Here is a 21,032-nt window from a genome sequence, read left to right as displayed (position 1 = left end):
TCAACCTATTGCGGTGTCTACACCACGCTGGTTTGATGGGAGAAACTCTCCAATTGACTTACCTTATGCTTCTCGTTCCGGTGCAGTACCAGAGTCGACGAGAGAGCGACTGGCGGTTGTTTTAGTGGGTCTAGTGAACACCTCCTAAATCGACCCCCGGTGGAGCAGTTGCCACAGAGTCGATTCACCGGTAAGTAGAGACAAGCCCTTGAAAAATAAAGATGATGAAAAAGCCAAGAGCTGGAAAAAGCCAGTGAGAGCTGCTTCCGCGTGGTGGTTTGGGTCTGAGCACTCTCCTGAGTATTCATGCCAGTGCCCAACCTGTGCCTAAATCTAATGACCTTACCCCCATAATATCGGGGAGCACTTATCCTGTAGGCTAGCACAGTCATACCTGTTAATGCCAACGAGATCATTCTGGAAACCTGCTGCTCAAACCAGTTTCTGGTCGTTACATCCATGTTCTTCCTGTTACCTTGTGGTTACTGCTAAGTCCCAAATGTCTTAGGTAGACATGTTCAGTTCCGCAAAATCCAAAAGGGTAACTACAAGGCCATTTATCTATGCCAGAGGTCACAAACCAAATTTATGCTCATTTACTTGAGCTAATGATACAAGATACAGGCCAGTGGGATCCTCACATTACAGCCAAACAGAATAATCCAACACAAAAATATAATAAAACGAAGAGCAAAGCAGTAAATAAAGGCAGGATATCATAAAGCTGCCAGCAGGCCAGCCCTGCAGGCTACACCAATGGAAAGGAAATTAAAGGTGAAGTTGTGGGTTAAAGAGTAAGAGACAAATTATGCCACCACCTGAATTATATTGGAAAGTTGTCTTCATTTTTGTTGTGTTTTTCTTGAGCCATTGGTCACCTTAAGTTTCCTTTACTGGGGTGAAAACTAAGAACTGGGTGTGTAATATTTCTACCCCCCTTCTTTCCAAATCCTTGGCCAGAGTACATTTACAGTTCTCTGACACAGAACCTTTTACCAAACCACTCAAAATCTCAGTACGTAAGTGAGGAACGGCTTCCCAAAACTTGCCCATTGTTTCTTTAGTTCGTTTGCACAGGTCCAGGCTAGGAACGCAATACAGGACTGGATCAGAATCTCTGTTACCTGAGCTGGAGTTTCTATTAAAAAAATAGCCATTTTTCTTAAACTATTTCATCTGATACATATTTGTAGCAGCTACAAAGGATAAATTTAACAACAAAAAACCCACTTATTTCTTCAATGTCTGCATCATAAAGGGCAGCATCTCCCATACCACAGGATTAGCTAGGAGAGATCTTCCGTAAGGCCTGGGTTACACATGCGTTGGGAACCAAATACATGGCATTTTGCCTAGTTCAAAATCACTTAGGGTGGAATTCCCTCCTCAGAGCATTTGAGTCAATACTGACTTAAACAATTGAACTGTGATCATCTGCACTTCCTCCCGTTAGTTGGGGTTCTGCTGCTGTTCACCATGTCCCAATGGAGACTTTAATCACTGCTCTTTCTTTGTTAGCCTGGCCAGTAAATTGGAGAGCTCGCGCTTGTTGACAAAACTGCACTTGAACTTTCTCCACCCCGTCGTGGAGGGATGGGGGGAAAAAGCAAAGCAAAGCTAAAGCAACAATGACTTTAGCAAAACGGTCATTTGTCTCGAAGTCACCAATAAATCGGAGTTACATCCTGTCAAACTAAAATAATATCCGACCGGGCGACCAAACAGCCTTCAGGAAAGAGACGGGTGCCCCACACTCTGAGGTGCCACCGGATATACTGAACCCACCTTTTCCACCAGCCTGGGCTCCCTTATGCTGTCCTGTTGAGCCAGGCCAAGCCTCCTCCAGCACACACAGGAAGGGACACACCCAGCCGCAGAAAGACACTGAAATCAGCTCTGCATCGGAAGGCTTCGGCTAAGGAACTGCCTGGATACTCAAGTGCACACCCCTCTCTGGAGTGCAAACCCAAAATCCTGTTGTCTTGCCCTGTACAGTGAAAGCCCATGAAATTTGATCCTTCCCTCAATGTGGAGGGACATATGCACAGCTGTTTATACACACACACAGCTATGAATTCCACTAACTGGTTTTAGAGTAAACAAAAACAAGGTTATTAACTACAAACGATAGATTTGCAGTGATTATAAGGATTAGCAAACAGATCAAAGCAGATTACCCAACAAAAGAAACACACACACAAGCTAAGCTTAATACTAAAGAAACTGGTTATAAGCAGGAATTTCTCACCCTAAACGTTGCTTTAGGCAGATTGCAGAGTTTCTTGAAGGCAAACTACTCTTGCTCGCACCTTAAAACTCCAGGTATTCCTTTCGCAGGCTAGACACCTTCCCAAGCCTGGGCTCAGTCCTTCTCCCCCCTGCCCCCGGGTCTTTGTTTCTTAGATGCTTCCAGCAGTCACCCTGGGCGAGGATTCAGTGAAGAATGAACACTGATTAAGCCACTCCCCAGCCGTAAATAGGTTTTGCATATGGTGGGAACCCTTTACTTTTGAGTGTGGTTCTCCCCCACCCCCCGTGGAAAAAATACTGGTATTCTATCATGGAGTCCAGTACCACGTGATGTGATCACACGACCCCGCCGTGTCAAAGCAGCCATGAGGCAGACGTTGTTTGTGTCATCCCAGAAAAGCTTCTCAGAAAGGTGGGAGATTAGCATCTTCAAAGACCAATTGTTCTCCCTAATGGCCGATCCAGACTGATTGCATTCTGTCTGGTGGGCATTCCCCAGGTGCAAGCACTTTTCTAGCACAGATGTGTAGTCAATATTCCTAACTTTAGATACAAAAAGGATACATGCATACACAGGACAATCACATTCAATAAATCATAACGTTTCCAGTAATACCCCACATGACCCACCTTTCAAAAAATACATCTCAGATATGCTATAACTATAACAATATTTCTATGAAGAATATGGGGCATAGTGTCACACCCACCTCATGACAAGGTAGACTACCTGAAAATGAAGGAGTCAAGTGAAATTCCAGAGCCGGTTACATCTGATGAATCAGAATTAGGACAGCAGATTCTCCCATCACAGTCTCCTCTGATCCATTCAAACCTGCTTCACTCAGCACTGTCTCATTACTGAATTACATCACTTACAAAAGTTTTAGCAATTCTTAACTTCCTCATCATGGGAGAAAAACACCCCAAGTGGCTTTGCCAATAGATGGAAACTGGAATTCAAACTCCAAAAATCACACACTATGTTTGGGATCCATTTGAATTCCCCTTCCACGTCTTTGACACTTTCATCTCCAGTCATAGTGACACTGATTTAGGATTAAACAAAGCATCATCTTCAAGCACAGACAACTGAGAACACCGCATCACATGACACAAAGAAGTGGAGCGACAGAATGTGATGGAGATAAACTCTGCATGGCTCAGACAGGAGGACACAGTTCTGGAGAGACAGGGAAGGAAGAAACTGCTGAGCCACCACATCTCCTCCCAGTGGCAGAGAGGCTGAAATGACAATTTTTTCCTGCCTCTGCTTCTCATTATATTTAAATACATTGTAACTGACGAAAAGGTACTCAAATGCCATTGAGCACACTCCAGAGCAATGATAGAACAACTGAGAACGATACAATCTATCACTGCTGACTCTAAAAACAGCTGTACAATAAGAGGAACAGTATAAATGTGATGCTTCTTGTTTCGCAGAAGGAGAGACAAACTCCCCTTACTCATGGGACAATGGAGTGGATGGAAATGACAATCGGGTCCACCCCAGAAAAGGGTGAGCTGCAAATGACAAAAACGGGCAACTCGCCCAGACAAGCTGAGAGATAACACTGATGCAAATGGTTCAAACAGCTTTAAATGTTACTGTGTGGGAATTAGCCAAAGTGGTAAAGAACAAATGTTGGGATGGCCCTAGAGGTTTTGATGGTGTTTAGCTCCCTTGGAGATTATCCAAGTGAAGCTTTCCCTACACTCACAAAATTCACAGGGCCACTCCCCCTTGTGGGCTCTCTGATGTCTGAATAGGCTGAGCTTTCATTGAAGCTGTTCCCGCACTCACTGCATTTATAGGGTTTCTCACGTGTGTGGATTAGCTGATGTCGAGCAACATTTGAGCTCTCAACGAAGCTTTTCCCGCACTCACAGCATTCATATGGTCTCTCTCCCGTGTGGATCCCCTGATGTCTAATAAGAGATGAGCTCTCAACGAAGCTTTTCCCGCACTCACAGCATTCATATGGTCTCTCTCCCGTGTGGATCCCCTGATGTCTAATAAGAGATGAGCTCTCAACGAAGCTTTTCCCGCACTCGCTGCATTCATAGGGTCTCTCTCCTGTGTGAAGCCTCTGATGTCTAATGAGGTGTGAGCGGCAACTGAAGCTTTTCCCACACTCACTGCAGTTATAGGGTCTCTCTCCTGTGTGCGTTCTCTGATGTCTAGCGAGGTATGAGCGGTGAGTGAAGGTTTTCCCACACTCAGAGCATTCATAGGGCCTCTCCCCAGTGTGAATTCTCTGATGTCGAGTGAGGTGGAAGCTGCAACTGAAGGTTTTCCCGCACTCAGAGCATCCATAGGGCCTCTCCCCGGTGTGGATTCTCTGATGCGTAATGATGTTTGAGCAGGTAGTGAAGCTTTTCCCGCACTCACGGCATTCATAGGGTCTCTCTCCCGTGTGAATTCTCTGATGTGTCTTGAGATATGAGCGGTGACTGAAGGTTTTCGCACACTCATCGCACTCATATGGTCTCTCCCCGGTGTGGATTATCTGATGTTTAATAAGGCTTGAGCTGGAAAGGAAGGTTTTCCCACACTCAGAGCATTCATAGGGTCTCTCTCCGGTGTGAATTCTCTGATGTGTCTTGAGGTGTGAGCGGTGAGTGAAGGTTTTCCCACACTCACCACATTCATAAGGCCTCTCCCCTGTGTGGATTTGCTGATGTTTAATAAGGCTTGAGCTGGAAAGGAAGGTCTTCCCACACTCAGAGCATTCATAGGGTCTCTCTCCAGTGTGAATTCTCTGATGTGTCTTGAGGTGTGAGCAGCGTGTGAAGGTTTTTGCACACTCAGAGCATTCATAGGGTCTCTCTCCTGTGTGAATTCTCTGATGTGTCTTGAGGTGTGAGCTGTGAATGAAGGTTTTTGCACACTCAGAGCATTCAAAGGGCCTCTCCCCGGTGTGGATTCTCTGATGTCGAGAAAGGGCTGAGCTGAGCGTGAAGGTTTTCCCACACTCACTGCATCCATAGGGCCTCTCCCCTGTGCGGACTGTCTGATGTGCAGTAAGTTCTGAGCTCTCAGTGAAGCTTTTCCCATGCTCACACCATTCATCGGGTTTCGCACCTGCGTGAATTCTCTGATGTTTAATAAGGGCTGAGCCGCCAATGGAGTTTTTCCAACACTCAGTGTATTTTTTTTCCCTCTTTCCTATCAGGATTCTCTGCTGGGTTGTGGTTTCTTTGAGGTCCTTGTGAGTTCCCTGACAGTAAATAATTTTATTAAATTTCTCCCCTGGCTGGTCTCCCTGCTCTCTTGCTGGTCTGTGCTGAATCTCACAGACTTTTCCCTGCTCATGATTGCTCGACATGCTCCCTTTGGTTACTTTCGATATTCCATGTGGTGCAACTTGTGCAGCATTTTCCTGCTGAGACTTCTGCTCCTCATTCTCACTCACCATCGCGTCACCTATTGCAATAGAGAGAGAAGCCTCAAACAGGAGTGGACAACGGAAGAGCAAACCAAACTAAGTGCTGGAGAGTTGTCAAAAACCAGGAACTGAATTCCCCTAACTCTTCCCCAAAAGGGGAGAGAGGAGGGGATCAATTCTGCCTTCCTATTAATTCCAAATGATCAGTGGGAAGGAAAGTTACTGACAGGTGTCAGTTAGGATCTGTAGGAAGCCATAAGCTATATATGCCCTGAGGATACACCACCTGCTGGGGATTCCTCCTGAACTCAGAGAGCTCCCGAGGTCTTTGTAGGGTATCCGAGATTTTTCCATCAGGCACTTACGGATTCTGAGTTAGTTTAATGTTTCCTCACCTGTGCAGGGATGTCTCAGGATCTCTCTTTCCCCTGCACCCTGAAGGTCTGGGACCCACGGCTCTTCCCCTCGTTCCAGCTGGGAGATCACATCAGGTTTTGAAACTGGAAACCCTGCTCAGATTAAAGAAAACAAATGAGATCAGGTGAATTCCTAAGACATTGTAATAAAAAAGAATTACTAACTTAACTTGGTGCTTAGTGAACCAGTGAAATCCCAGGGCCTCCTGCCCAGGTTCTGAAAGGTGCAAAACACTCTGCTTCTGAGGGATTGACCTACTCACATATATGCTGGGAAAAGACACAGACAGACACTGTGACAGTCTGTAACCCTGTATTCACTGTTTTGCAAAATTATGATATATTTTGTACAAAGTATGCCTTGTCAGGCATAATTTGGAGACTGAATATATGCTGAACTTTATTGTCCTGTTAAAATATGTGTAGCAACACTGTGTATGCAAACATATGAGATCTGACTGTATGATGTTTTTAAAAAATGCTAGAATTCTGCAGAACAGCCAGAGACCAGTTCCTCAGAGACAGCAAAGCTATCAGCTGGTTAAATGGCCATTGTCCAGCAGGGGGAAGGTGTGAACAAGAAATTTACATTCCATCACAGGGATGGCTTGACGCTCAGATCCATGACAGACAGCCCGTCACCATGACTCAGCTGAAAACTGATGTTTCTAGCACAAAGGACTGAATAATAATAAGAAGTGGGGAAAATGCTTGAGACTTTCTCTCCCCTTTTCTCTCTGCTCATCACAACAACTCCTGAAGAATTGAAATTGGGGAGGCAGGGTCCTGGCTGAAAGGAAACCCAGTTTGTCACAGCATATAATGAGCGAAAGACATTTGCTGTGAATCTCTTTTAGCTTAAGTTAAAAGTTAGTGTTTTATCTTTTATTTCTTTTGTAACCAGGTCTGACGTTTATGCCTCATTACTTGTAGTCACCTACAATCTTTTCTTTTTGTAGTTAATGAAGTTGTTTCATTGTTTCATATAACTCGCGTGTTTGGATTAAAGTGTGTGAGAAACTCCACTTGGGATAACAAGCCTGGTGCATTCATTTCCCACTGATGAAGTGACAAGACTTGGTATGGCCTTGCATTAGTAACATGCTAGAGTGCGCCAGGTGTTCTCCTGCGGTATAATTCATGAGTGGTTGACTAGCAGCACTCAACACTGTGCGGCTGAGAGCGAGTTACGTGCTGCAGACAGTGTGTTAACTGGCCAGGAGTGGCTGTTCCCACAGCAAAGCAGGATAAAAAGCAGTATAAAATGGCTATCAGCCAGGATGGGCAGGGGTGGAGTCTCTAGCCTCTGTTTCCCGGAAGCTGGGAATGGGCGGCAGGGGATGGATCACTTGATGGTTACCTGTTAGGTTCACTCCCTCTGCGGCACCTGGCATTGGCCACTGTCAGTAGACAGGATACTGGGCTAGATGGACCATTGGTCTAACCCAGTGTGGCCATTCTTATGTTCTTATCTCAGGTTGGGAACACATCTATTCAACTGCTCAGACTTTACTCTGATAAAGAGTGTCTGACATTATCCAAACAGGCTCCTAAGCAACAGAGAAGGTAAATCTGTGTCTCAGAAAGTGAAGACTCCAGACAGAAGGCAAGTCTCCCGGGCTCTGCTTCTTGCTGACAGAGAGGTCCAGAGACAATGCGAGAGTCCTGGGGAATCTGGGAACAGTCAGCATGGGCTGGTGGGGTTCTGTGCAGTAAGGAACAGAAAGGGGAAGATCTCAGCAACATTTGAGATCAGGAAAGCACATATTGCGGCATTAGGGAATCTAGTGAGTCCAACATAATGGAAGGGAGTAGGAACATCCCTGGATGTGGACAACACTGGGAAATTAGCCGCTATAATTCAGGAGCAAGACACATTCATCTGGAAAAGCAGAATGTGAAAAATAAGGATCAGGCCATGTGACTTCAGGAATGATGGACCCCAAAATCCAAGAAGCCTGCAGAGAAGACAGATTGTGGCGTTTGCACATGGCAATGGAGAAGCAGGACTCTCCACATCTCCAGACGTTTCACTACCAACCTAGGCCATTTTCACATCCTGGGGTGAAATCCAGACCAGTGAGGAGTTGTGTCGTCTGTAATCCTGGGTGATTTGAAATGTTCTGCTGTAGCTCCCGTGTCTGGATGAACCCAGCCAGTATTCAAGCGTCTTTGAGATAAATAACCCTCGACCAGCTGCTCTGACTCCAGCAGCCTCGTTACCCCCAAGCACATTCTGGATTCTAGCCGTCTGATATATACCTGTCAGAGATAGTAACACACCCACTCCCTGAATTTTCCCAAAACCATGTGCTCTGCAATGGCTACTTTCTCCTGGATCATTCAGAAGAATAAGGCGGCTTCTTTGCTCCTCAAAAGAGACAAATGACAACTCATCACTTAGCTGGAGTTAGCTATCAGCTGAATTCAATGCCAGCACTGGATTTGTCTAGATTAAGAGAAACAATTTTAGTAAGTAAAGCATCGGTGTAATGTGTAAAGGAGAGAGTTAGAAATTGGTATAGGCAAGTGAAAGTGAAGAATCTTACCACACTACTTTCCGGCAAGAGGGCTGACCACTCCCTTGCTCAGTATTTCTCACAAAGTCAAATCAGCTTGGCTCCTTTGTCCTTTTAAATAAAAGATAACTTGGGGTTCTCTGCCTCTCTTTTGTATAGTTCAATGAACCACTGAAAGGGAGTTTTTGGAAGGTTCCCCTCCAAAGTAACGTTCATCCAAGCTGTGAGGAAGTCAGTGTGGAGTCTAGTGATGAAGGAAGTTCCATGCTGGTTTCTTCCCCTGCTCGTGTTTGTTAAAATACAATTTGATCTGTTCCTACGATATCCTCCCCTACCTGATGCTGAGTGGTTACCTCTGAGTAGTTTGATGGTTTCTTTTATGTAAATTGCATTCCCATCGTCTCTTAATGTGCCTTTAAAATGCCTTCCAGGTAGAAGAACCACCTGCCTTTGTGTAGGATGGGGTAACTTCAGCCCTGGCTGGCAGCCATGCTTTAAGAACAGCAGCATTCCCAATATGTCTGTACTTCTGCATTTGTCCTCCCGACATACACTATGCAATAATATTAACGAACATTATGTCATTAGCTTTCTATTAATACCTTAGGCTGTGTACACACATTGGTGTACATTATGGCACTGAGGGATGTGAATAAACCGCCTCCCAGAGCAACAGAAGTTCCACAGACCTAAGTGCAGATGTGGACAATGCAATGCCAGTGGGAGATCTTTTCCCACTGACGTAGCTACTGCTGCTCCCAGGGCCTGGAGTAATTAAATTAATGGGAGAGCTCTCTGCCGTCGGCTTAGAGCATCTGTAGTGCAGCCATAGCCTTCCATGACATCGTTTAAATACAGCAGAACGTCAGAGTTATGAACATGAGAGTTATGAACTGACTGGTCAACGACACGTCATTTGGAACTGGAAGAACACAATCAGGCAGCAGCAAAGACACACACACACCCTGCCAAAACAATAATAACTAAAAAAGGCAAATATATTACTGTATTGTGTTAAACATAAACTACTAAAAAAATAAAGGAGAGGTTTTAAAAAAAGATTTGCACGAAAAGGAAAGTGTTTCTCTGCTAGTTTCATTTAAATTAAGATGGTTAAAAGCAGCATTTTAGCTCGGCATAATAAAGTTTCAAAGCTGTATTAAGTCAATGTTCAGTTGTAAACATTTGAAAGAAGAACCATGTTTTGTTCAGAGTTATGAACAACCCCTATTCCCCATGTGTTCATGACTCTGACGTTCTACTGCAGTTTAGGACATTAGTGAGTTGGGTATACTGAATGGGTCAGGCCCGCTGAAACCAGCTCCTTCCCATTTCATCCAGCTCTTCCTTGCATCACAACTCCCTACAGGACCTACTCCATGATATATCTCCTTCCCCCTGCTGCCAGACATCCCAGCTCACAGGAACTCTTTACCTTAAGCCTACCCCCCACCAACATACCACTGACTGGCTACTCCCCGCTGCCCAACACCGTCCCTCCCAAGGATTGGTATTTATTATTTCTGTTACCGTAATCCTCATATTCCCAGCCACTGACCATCGTCCCCTTGTGCCGGACGTTCTACAGACACAGAACAAACACACAGTCCCTGCCCCTTAGATTAGCTGACAATCTAAGAATGAGACAAGAGACAGATGGGGACAGACAGATTGGGGAGGTGCCGCAGTTTGTACGCTGAGCCAAATGCTAATGAAAAGATTGTGAAATCTTCAAGAGAGGCAATTTACACAAAATAATAAACAGCTGGATCCTGTTTCTGAGTGAGGTACATTTGGCTGTACAGAGGTGCACCCTGCATCCTCCAGCCTGGAGGCAACTGGCAGTGTGATTTGTCTCACGAACAGAAGATCTCAGCCCAGTCTGGCTGTGAAACGCTGGAAGGACTTTGCGTGAGCATGGAGAACATATGAAAGGCTCCAGTTCTGTACATCTAGGATCCAGACAGAGGGCTCTGATTGTACTTTGTGTGCAACTATTTTTCCCCAATACTTCTACGTCTTATCACTTGAATCACTAGTTTATTAAATAAACCTTTATTTGTTTTCACTCTAATCACATCTTAGTCTAACTCTACTGGTTTTTTTTTAAATATGGTGATATAACTATCTCCTAGAACTGGATGGGACCTTGAAAAGTCATTGAGTCCAGTCCCCTGCCTTCACTAGCAGGGCCAACACCGTCCACTATAGACTGTATAGCGTCACAGCTGCATCACCTGAAAGTCTCCCATCTAGCTGCTCTATGCCAACAGGAGATAGCTCTCCCATCGACATCGTTCAACCCCCAACGAGCGTTTCCCACCAACATAGTGCTGTCCACACGGGTGCTTCTGTCGGCGAAACTTATGTTGGTGTGTTTTTTTCACACCCTGACTGACAACAGCTTCCAATACAGCTTATGTCCACACCAGCACGTAAGAGATATATGTTAATCAGAGGCTTGGAGCAGTGATTGGAAACGTAACTGGGAGACTGGTATAGCTGTGAATCTGTGAGTATTGTGAGCGTTCAGTGGAACAGGGACAGGATTTCCCAGGGAGACACTCATGCCTGGTCTACACGACAAACTTAGGTCGACGAAAGCCATTAATTTGATCTAATAATGTATGTGTCTATACGACCGAGTCCCTTCCTCAGATCTAAGTCGCCTGCAAACCCAACTTCTGTACTCCACCTCCGAGAAAGGCGCAGCACTTGATTCAACATCCACGGGTGGACATGGGGATAGTGTAGACCAGTGGTCCCCAGTGCGGTGCCCATGGGAGCCATGGCGCCCACAGGGCCATCTTAACGTGCCCGCGTCCTGGCCCCCAGGAGAGCACCCGCCGAAATGCTGCCGAATTTCAGCAGCATTTCGGTGGGGACGCCTCTCGCTGACGCCGCTTGCCATCGACAAGTGATGTCATCGAGAGGTGTTGCTCCCGAATTTTGGTGGGGACGCCTCTCGATGACGTCGCTTGTCAACAGCAAGCGGCATCATCGCCGAAATGCCACCGAAATTCGGCAGCATTTCGGCAGATGCTCCACCGCTGCAGTGGTCCTTCAGCTGGCGCCCGCCAGCCAAAAAGGTTGGGGACCGGTGGTGTAGACATAGCGTTGTGTAGTTTGAATGAACTGGCCTCCAGGAGATGGTCCCACAGTGCCGCGCTGTGACCGCTCTGGAGCACGTCAGCCAGGTACACAGCAAGCAGCCACTCCGATTAAAGCCCCAGAAACTTTTGAATTTTAATTTCCTGTTAATTACCTCCCAGGAGTCTGGACTACTTCGGGCAAGAATGAGGAGGACACTGCTGAAGGCACGAAAAAACCGTGGTTTGTTTGCTGTTGATACCAGGGAGGGAGGGAGAGAGGAAAGTGCATTGCAGGAGGCTAAAGCTATGTTCCCATTACAACACCCACGCCAACGTTTTGGTCCCATGAGGCATTTCAAGCCCTACCCAAAATTCCATTCGCCTACTTGCACTGTGGGATGACTACCCATAGCGCAGTGCTCCGTGCATCAATGCAAGTGATGCTAGCGAGGACACACTCCGCCAACACAACGAGCATGGTGTGGACACAGATGATCACTTTGCTTAATTTGGAGTCTTGCTGTCGACTTACTAATGTCGACTTAACTTTGTAGTGTAGACATGGCCTCAGAGGGCTTAGCAGTTTCAGTGTCTATATCACTTACCTGCTGAGAATATTTTCAAGTGCTGTAAAATCCACATGCAGACTCTGACCTAGTCTTGTCTTGAAAGTTTTGCCAGGATAACTCTGTTGTTTAGGACTGTGAAAAAGCACCCCTACCCCACACCACAGATGTCGACTTTCTCATTTCCCTGCAGGTGCTTGACCCCCACTACGCCCCAAGCCCTCCCCCCACTCCACTCCTTCTCCCAAGGCCCCACCTCTTCCCACCCCACCCCTTCCTGTCCCCACCCTGCCTCTTCCCACCTCCATCCTTCTCTTCCCATCCCGTTCCACTCCCTCCCTTGAGCATGCCCCGCCCTCGCCCCGGCCCTCCCCCATGGCATCTCCTGCCTGCCGCTGAACAGCCGATCTGCAGTGGCCAGGAGGCGCTGATCGGCGGGGCCACCGGTGCATGCTGAACATCCACTAATTTACTAATTTTTTTCTGTGGGTATTCCAGCCCTGGAGCACCCATGGGGTTGGTGCCTATGCCCCCTCCCCCCCGCAAACACACATGCACACGCTGCACACACACGCACACACACACACACTCAGAGCCAAGATAGCTCTGTTGTTAAGAGCTGTGAAAAAATCACACACCTCTCCCCCCCAACAATCTTTCACACACACAGAGCTATACTGGCAAAAAGGTGAGTGTGGACACAGTTATAGTGGCAAAACGTCCACTACAAAACATGAAGCAAACTAAATGCCCAGAAACTATTTTACTGCAGAGCTCAGGGTGCCCAGGGTTGTCTCCTGCTTTTCACCATATGGACGGTGGTTAAACTTAAACCTCTGCAAACCAGAAAATGAACAGGAAATGTACACGTTTTCCCTGCATTGCCACCTTAACTCTGCTCCCATCCCTGCAGCTGGTAAGAGCCTTTAGGAATGGTTCTCTAAGGGTGGTACAAAGATTAACAAACTACCCCAGGGACTGGGCTATTCCCCATCTGTTCAGGGCTTCACATCAAGGCTGGAGGCCTTTCTGAAAATGATTTAGTCAAACACAAGGTGTCCAGCTCAGTACAGCAGTAACTGGAAGAAATTCTACAATCTGGGTGATACAGGAGATCAGCTTAGATGACCAAATCATCCCTTCTGGCTTTAGAATTCTAAGAGTCTATAACAGATACGAGGAAGGACGAAGAACGTGTCATTGACTGTGTTGTGTTCACAGACAGGAATCCCAGCATTTATCCGCACGCCCCCCAGCTGTGTGCACTGGGTCAGCTGTCGCTGTAACCGGATGGTGGAGGGAGCAGTTGGAGCAGTCTGGCAGAGCTGTGACTGTGGTCTGCAGAGAGGTGCATGTGACCCCTGAGGGACCGAGTCTGCCCCGTTTCAGTGCTCAGTGTTGTTGGCTGTGTCAGTGAAGGTGCACAACGGGGGGTTCTTGCGCGGAGGATTTACAGCGCTCTGATGCGATACACACTACTGGTCTCCAGGGCTCAGTGAGAGGCACGCGAAGGCAATGACTCAGAAGGAATCCTCACCGTGAGGATAGGGGAGTGGGATCAGTTTACAAGCTGGAGCTGGTTTGTGTGGAGTAGGATCAGCGTTTGAGTGAAGTCCATGGGTAGGAAGCCTCTGCTGATTACCCAGGACCCAAACCCTAGTTTTACCTTAGCAAACAGGAGATCTCTGACATTGTGCTAAGTCAGAGGTCTCCAACCTTTTTACGTCCAAGTTCACTTTTTGAATTTAAGGGCAACCCAGGATGTACTCTGCCTGTTCCCCCGAGGCCCTGGCCCTTCCCCAAAGTCTGTCCACTCCCCCCGTCGCTTGCTCTCCCCCACCCTCACTCATTCACTCACTCTCACCAGGCAGTTGGAGCAGGGGGTTGGGTTCGGGAGATGGTGCGGGCTCTGGGCTGGGGCCAAGGGGTTTTCAGTGTGGAAGGCGGCTCTGGGCTGAGCCTGAGGCAGGGGGTTTAGGAATACAAGGTCTCGGAGAGAGTTTGGGTGCAGGAGGGGGCTCCAGGATGGGGCAGAGTGTTGGGGTGCAGGAAGGGGTACAGGGTGCTGGCTCTGGGAGGGGGATCAAGGCTGGGGCTTGGGGGTGCAAGAAGGTGTATGGGATGCTGGCTCTGGGAGGGGGGTAGGGTGCAGAAGGGGGGTTGGGATGCTGGCTAAAAGAGGAGAATCAGGGCTTGGAGTACAGGAGGGGGTTTGGGATGCTGGCTCTGGGAAGAGGCTCAGGGCTGGGGGTTGGGGTGCTGGAGGGGGTTTGTGGTGGTGGACCGGGTACAGGGTGCTAGCTCTGGGAAGAGGCTCAGGGCCGGGGGTTGGGGTGCAGGAGGGGGTATGAGGTGCTGGCTCCAGGAGGGGGCTCAGGGCTAGGATGCAGGACGGGGTTTGGGGTGCTGGCTGCAGGAGGATCAGGGCTGGGACCTGGGATACAGGCTCTGAGAGGGGGCTCAGGGCTGGGATGCAGGAGGGTGTTCGGGGTGCTAGCTCTGGTCGGGAGCTCAAGGGGGGTTGCTGGCTCCGAGAGGGGGCTCAGGGCTGGAGGTTGGTGTGTGGCCTCCTGCCAGGCATCATTTACATCCAGCGGCTCCTGGTTGGTAGCGCAGCTTGGCTGCCCTAAGGCAGGCTCCCTGCCTACCCTGGCCCCATGCTGTTCCTGGAAGGGGCTAACGTGCCCCTCCAGCCCCTGGGGGGCAGGGATAGGGGGCAAGTGGCTCTGTGTGCTGCCCCTCTCTGCAAACACCTCCCCTGCAGCTCCCATTGGCCCGGAACAGGGAGCTGTGGCCAATGGGAGCTGCGGCCAATGGGAGCTGCAGGGGAGGTGCTTGCAGAGAGGGGCAGCGCACAGAGACAGACTCCTACTCCCTGCCTCCTCCAGCCCCGGGCCATGCTGGTCATGTCCAGGAGCAGCGTGGGGCCTAGGCAGGCAGGGAACCTGCCTTAGCGGCAGCCCCACTGCACCACCAGAGATTGCGATCGACCAGTTGGTGACCACTGTGCTGTACTGGTCCTGGGCTCTGTTCCCACAGTGTTGTGTAGCAGGGGAGGGCAGAGGGCTGGTGTGTGTGTCACTGGCATGTGGGGTGACGCTGAAACAGGGCAGAGGAGAGGTTGCAGCATGGGGGTGATGAACATTAACTGCTCATTTCCCCTTGTAATAACTATGGGAACGGGAATCCTTACCCAGCAAGACCACCATCTCGTAGTTCTCCTGCATGACATCCCTGTAGAGGGCTCTCTGAGCGGGGTCCAGCAGAGCCCACTCTTCCCTGGTGAAATACACAGCCAGCTCCTCGAAAGTCACCGGCCCCTGAAAGAGCGAGAGTCCAACACTCAGTACCTGCTGCCCCACTCACAGCCCCACTATTCCTGGGGGAGAGGAGCCAATCAAATGGAAGCTCTGGATGGCTTTCCATGAACAGAGTCTTACCCCATCACATTCAGACCATCCAGAAAACACCAGGGTGGGGGGACGAAGAGAGAGCCTGTCTCTCCCAGCACATTCATCACAGCATCTAACCACAGACTTGGCCTGTCTTGGCAGCCCTCTCTCACAGAGGGCAGACACAGATGTCAAGATTCAGCACAGAATCCGCTGTGCCAGCCTTGCCTTTGGCAGACTGTCCCCCCAGGCGTTCAACAATCATCACCAGAACACACACTAGGTGTTTAGTGGATAAAGCAGTGCTAATCTCAACTCCCCTCTCTGGCTGTGAGATGTGTGACCTACAGAAAACACCTGAAAAACCCAGAACACCAGCACCAGCACTTTCTTAGGAAGATCCTCAACATAAAGTGGGAGGATCGCTGCACTAACGTCAGTGTCCTCACAGAGGCCAACATCCTCAGTGCTGAGGCCCCTGGTATCCAGCACCAGCTGAGGTGGAGCAGGCACTGGGTGTGCATGGCCGATGTAGCTTACCAGAACTGCTGTACGCCCAACTCAACGAAGGAGAACGGAAACGGGGTGGCCAAAAGAAACACTTTAAAGACCCCCTCAAGATAAACAGCAAGAAATGGGACATTGACACCACACACTGGGAGACAGCAGCCCAGGGCTGGGATAACTGGTGAAGGCTTGTCAGAGAGGGAATGTCCCTGTGGAGGAAAATCGCCTTGCCCTGGATGCAGAAAGACGCCAGAAAAGGAAAGACGACGGTCACGCAGCAATCGTGGCCCAGGCGTGTCTTCCACCACCACCTGCAGTGTCTGCCAATGAGCCTGTGGCTCAAGGATCGGACTCCTCAACCACTGAAGGACCCTCGAAAAATAAACCCTGTGGAAGATCATCCTTGACCACGAGGGCTCGCCAGGGATTAGCAACCGACTGATACAGGAGATGGAGCCCCCAGCAGGATTCGAGACTCTCCTTATTCTGAGGAGCTGGGTATGAGGGAGGGGCACCTCCCCTAAGTCTGACTGGTGGGTCCCCCCTTCACATCTCACAGCAGTCACTGATGAGTCAGTTCAGGCTCCAGCACTGGGAGTATCTGGTCAGTTTTCCCAGCTCCATCTAGGTGGGTTGTTTCTTGTTCCACAAAATTTGGGCATTTCTACCTCCAAACCTCATAGGTCTGTGTAATGAGACCTTACTGAATTCTGGGAATTCCAGCCTTGTGGGAGGAGCCACTGGACCGGGACCCAAGAGAATACAGGGAACAACTAAGAAATAACAGGGCCAGGAGTAGGGGTCATAGGTTCAAAATTGGGGATCCATTGGGAACAGGCAGGGACATGAGGCAGACAATCCCAGACAGCACCCACTGCTCCTCAAAGCTGTCTAAGGAGCCAGTGGATGCCACCCTGAGAAACTCTGCCCGAATAAGTGAGACAAGAAAAGAACAGAAAGAGGGACCTCCTCTTCCAGCATCCTCCTGGTATTGTAGATGGCCACTTTGGCCAGCGCCAGGAGGAGGCTGACGAGGAGGTCTTGCAACTTCATGGGGCCGAGTACAGGAAAAGATGTGTGGAAAGGCGCAGCTAGAATTTCAAAAGGATGTTCTGGAGGAGCTGGAATAGGGGCTGCAACCTGGTGCATTCCAGATAGTCGTGTCAGGGGCTCTCTCACAACACAAAATGAACAGGCGTTGGGGGTGAACCACACCAGGTACACACCTGTGCTCACAGCTCTGTACGCAGCCACTGTAGTGAGAAGAAGTGGCCTCCCCCTGACACAGAAGGGGAAGAACCACCCTCTCTACCCAGGTGGGCAAAGCCACACCCGACTCGCCCTTCTCACCAGAAGCGGATAGATGGGACAGGAAGTATAAAAGGCAGAGCCCCTCGCTCAGTGGGAGCTAGACAGTGAGGGAGAGACGTCCTCCTCCTGGAGGAACCGGGGGAGCTGCCGTTGGCTACCTGTCCCGAGGAGATGGAGGACCGCTGCTGATCCAGGTACACCCTGAGGAGAAGTGAGGAAGTGGCCCAGAGGCAGCCAACCCCAGACGGGCTGTAGTGCAGCCTGAAACGCAGTCAGCATTGTGACGCTGTATGGAATATGTCAGACACTTTACATTTTTATAAATACCAAGATGAATGAATCATGTCGGATATTCTGTGTATGGTGTCAGTGGAAACGTTATGATTTGCCAAGTATGAATCTTATTTCTATGATTGTATCACCTTTGCATTGTGAGTTATAGGTAGGTATGACACACCTACCTATAACTGGGCGCCACATTTCCAGAAACGTGGACAAATTGGAAAAAGCCCAGAGAGGAGTAACAAAAATGAAGAAAGGTCTAGAGAACACGACCTATGAGGGAAGACTGAAAAGACTGGGTTTGTTTAGTCTGGAGAAGAGAAGAATAAGTTGCCCAGGGAGGTTGTGGAATCTCTGTCATTGGGGATGTTTTAAAGCAGGTTGGACAAACCCCTGTCAGGGATGGTCTAGATAATACTTAGTCCTGCCATGAGTGCTGGGGACTGCACGAGATGACCGCTCGAGGTCCCTTCCAGTCCTAGGAGTCTAGGATTTGTATTTCAAAAGTGGCGCTGCATTGCAGGTGGAATCCCCGAGGATGGACCATGCCACTACTGCTGGGCCCTGGGCTGGGACCCGGTGGAGTCCCCCTTCACCCCACCCTTAGGATGGCAGCCTCCCCACCGCAGGCCACAGGGCCAATGTTCACCTATCGCCTGCCACAGCTAGGACACTAGACCGTTCACCACTCTGCCCTGCCTCAGCAATGGAGCCTTCGATTGTTGGTGCCACGCTGTGCCTGAGGTCTGGGCCCCTAAACCGTTGTCTGCTCTGCCCCTGCCCAAGGGCCCAGAGCTGACAGACTCCTGGGTGGCCCTGCTCCTGCCTGGGGTTTTCACCTGGACTGCTAACTGCCCTGAGTCTAAGCAGTGATCCCTAGGATGTAGTGAGGCAGTGCGGCCTCCCTCTGACCCACAGGAAGGATAAACCACCACTACAGTCTGTTCCTGGAATCTAAGCCCAGAGCCGACAGATTCCTGGGGGGCCCTGCTCCTGCCTGAGGATCACAACCCAGATATTGACTGGGGTCATGACACTGACACCTGGACTGCTAATTCCCCTGAAACGAGGCAGGTGCTGCGGCCTCCCTCCGACCCAGACAGGGAGGGACGATTACACCACCACTACAATCTGTTCCTAGAATCTAAGCCACCCATTAAACAGATCCCAGCAGGTCTGCCACCCCCTGGCCTCCTCCCTTCCTCCACCCTGTGTATTTCTGCCCCGCTCCAACCTCCAAACCAGACTGAAGAAACCTTAATTTGCTGTCTCTCATATCCAGCAGGAACCCACCAGCAACAAGGAGTAACGGTCTCAGGTTGCAGTGGGGGAGATCTAGGGTGGATATTAGCAAACACTATTTCACTAGGAGGGCGGTGAAGCACTGGAATGGGTTCCCTAGGGAGATGGTGGAATCTCCTTCCTTAGAGGTTTTTCAGGTCAGACTTGACAAAGCCCTGGCTGGGATGATTTAGTCAGGGATTAGCCCTGCTTTGAGCAGGGGGTTCGACTAGATACCCCTGAGGTCCCTTCCAACCCTGATATTCTATGATTCTATGAACCCCCCAATAATCCCTACCTGAACTGGCTCCTCTGCAGCCATTTCCCTTCCCTGTCCCACAGGAGGCTGGGATGAGCTGGAGGGAGACACAGACGTCATTCTGCAGCCTGGCAGGGCGAGAAGGGCAGATGTGAAGGTTTCAGAACAGACTTTAGTTCATTTCACAACACGATTCCCCCAGCCCTTTCCCTACAGACAGATACCCCAGATTCTGCTATGCTGGGAAAATGCTCGATCGCTTTATTGCAGTGCAGACCTGGCTCCTCCTGCCAGACTAAGCCCACAGAAATATTTTTAAGTCCCCCCAGTAACAAAGTCTCTGAACACAAGGCTAGAAAAGAGCAGGACCAAAGGAGTCACTGTGGAGGATTCCTTCGTACACTGACCCCACGCCAGCCACATCCCAGCAGGAGGGATTTGGAGTCAGGAACTAGCTTTTCCTCTCTCTGATCCTCATCTTGTCCACAGCAAAGTGACGCTGCCCAGGGATGCTGCAATACATATGTCTGGGCAGATCAGAGATCTCGAAATCTCTCTTCGCACTCATTTCTCCCACTGCCACTTTGAGTCTCTTTCCCCTGTCCTGTCCCCCTGCCCCCTCGCTGGGAAAGCCCCATTGCTGGGTTCTTTGCAATCCCATGCTTGGCTTTTCTCCTGGCAATTGCTAATAGCTTCTCCTCGCTTCTCTGCCTATTTGGCATGAAAGTGAGTCTGCACAGTCCTCAGCACTTTCTCCAAGGTCTCTCTCACTTACCTGCAGTCTCCGGCTAAAAGTTTACTCTTAACAGAGCCTAGGGCTGCCCTAGGGGGCTAGTGCCAGCTGGAGAAAGTCCTCCCCTTGGCCAGGTACAGAGAAAGCTTTAATAAAGGTCACTTCCCAGCACAGAACCCCACTAGGGGAACAGCAGCTGCTAAGCCTGGTCTCCCAGATCACAACACAGGCTGCAGCCTCTGACCCAGGAAGCTGAATCTCCATATCCTGAGCAGACAGTCTGAGCCGCCTACCCTCTTTTAGCAACAACCAGAACTCTGTGGTAAGAGCAGCTAATGAAACCGCGTCCCCACAGGGACAATTGTTCATCTGGAGTCACTCCGTCTTTCCTTGCAGTGACTCCGACTCCAGGGGTCGGTCCTGCAGCCGGTTTTGTTCAACATCTTCATTAACGATCTGGATGATGGGATGAATTGCACCCTCAGCAAGTTCACAGATAACACTAAGCTGGGGGGAGAGGTAGATACACTGGAGGGTAGAGATAGGGTCCAGCGTGACCCTAACTGGAGGATTGGGCCAAAAGAAACCTGATGAGGTTCAACAATGACAAGTGCAGAGTCCTGCACTTAGGATGGAAGAATCCCAGGCACTGACACAGGCTGGGGACCGACTGGCTAGGTGGTAGTTCTGCAGAAAAGGACCTGGGGGTTACAGTGGACGAGAAACTGGCTATGAGTCAGCAGCGGGCCCTTGTTGCCAAGAAGGCTAACGGCATATTGGACTGCATTACTAGGAGCACTGCCAGCAGATCAAGAGACACAATTATTCCCCTCTGTTCAGCACTGGTGAGGCCACATGTGGACTATTGCCTCCATGTTTGCCCGTCCCCCCCACACTAGAGAGGATGTGGACAAATTGAAGAGAGTCCAGCGGAGGGCAACAAAAATGATTAGGGGGCTGGAGCACATGAGTTATGAGGAGAGGCTGAGGGAACTGGGATTATTTAGTCTGCAGAAGAGAAGAATGAGGGGG

At 49.5% G+C, this 21,032-nt stretch overlaps 4 protein-coding genes and 1 long non-coding RNA gene across 9 annotated transcripts in view; 3 read left to right on the top strand and 2 right to left on the bottom strand.

The window, feature by feature from the left end:
- Positions 1-21,032, top strand: part of LOC116836047 (uncharacterized) — a 445,785-nt gene that overhangs the window by 38,943 nt on the left and 385,810 nt on the right.
- The window catches only part of LOC116824745 (uncharacterized), an 864,335-nt gene that overhangs the window by 566,149 nt on the left and 277,154 nt on the right, over positions 1-21,032 (bottom strand). The window contains exons 1-2 of one of the 5 annotated variants that reach the window (XM_075070358.1): positions 19,307-19,501; positions 15,429-15,555 (exon numbers count right to left, since the gene is read on the bottom strand). The exons of 2 other annotated variants lie outside the window; for them this stretch is intronic. In XM_075070358.1, the coding sequence (XP_074926459.1) occupies positions 15,429-15,555; positions 19,307-19,387 (208 nt within the window). In that variant the 5' untranslated portion in view covers positions 19,388-19,501. Of the gene's footprint in view, positions 1-15,428; positions 15,556-19,306; positions 19,502-21,032 lie in introns of those variants that run through there. 2 more of the 5 variants (XM_075070359.1, XM_075070357.1) reach the window with 2 other exon arrangements.
- Positions 1-21,032, top strand: part of LOC142047424 (uncharacterized) — a 147,389-nt gene that overhangs the window by 58,919 nt on the left and 67,438 nt on the right.
- LOC116836046 (uncharacterized) overlaps positions 576-21,032 on the bottom strand; it is a 441,820-nt gene continuing 421,363 nt past the window's right edge. The window contains 3 exon segments of the mRNA XM_075070367.1: positions 576-4,025; positions 4,028-5,683; positions 6,038-6,154. Of these exon segments, the coding sequence (XP_074926468.1) occupies positions 3,910-4,025; positions 4,028-5,683; positions 6,038-6,154 (1,889 nt within the window). The 3' untranslated portion in view covers positions 576-3,909.
- Positions 5,429-7,081, top strand: LOC142047441 (uncharacterized). Its single transcript, XR_012656708.1, has 3 exons — positions 5,429-5,480; positions 6,046-6,183; positions 6,544-7,081. It is a non-coding gene; the product is annotated as an uncharacterized LOC142047441 (long non-coding RNA).

Source organism: Chelonoidis abingdonii, chromosome 11, assembly GCF_003597395.2.
Source record: "Chelonoidis abingdonii isolate Lonesome George chromosome 11, CheloAbing_2.0, whole genome shotgun sequence".
NCBI classification, from domain to species: Eukaryota; Metazoa; Chordata; order Testudines; family Testudinidae; genus Chelonoidis; species Chelonoidis abingdonii.
Note: the sequence above shows the minus strand (reverse complement) of the source record. Positions and strands in the feature narration are given on the sequence as shown.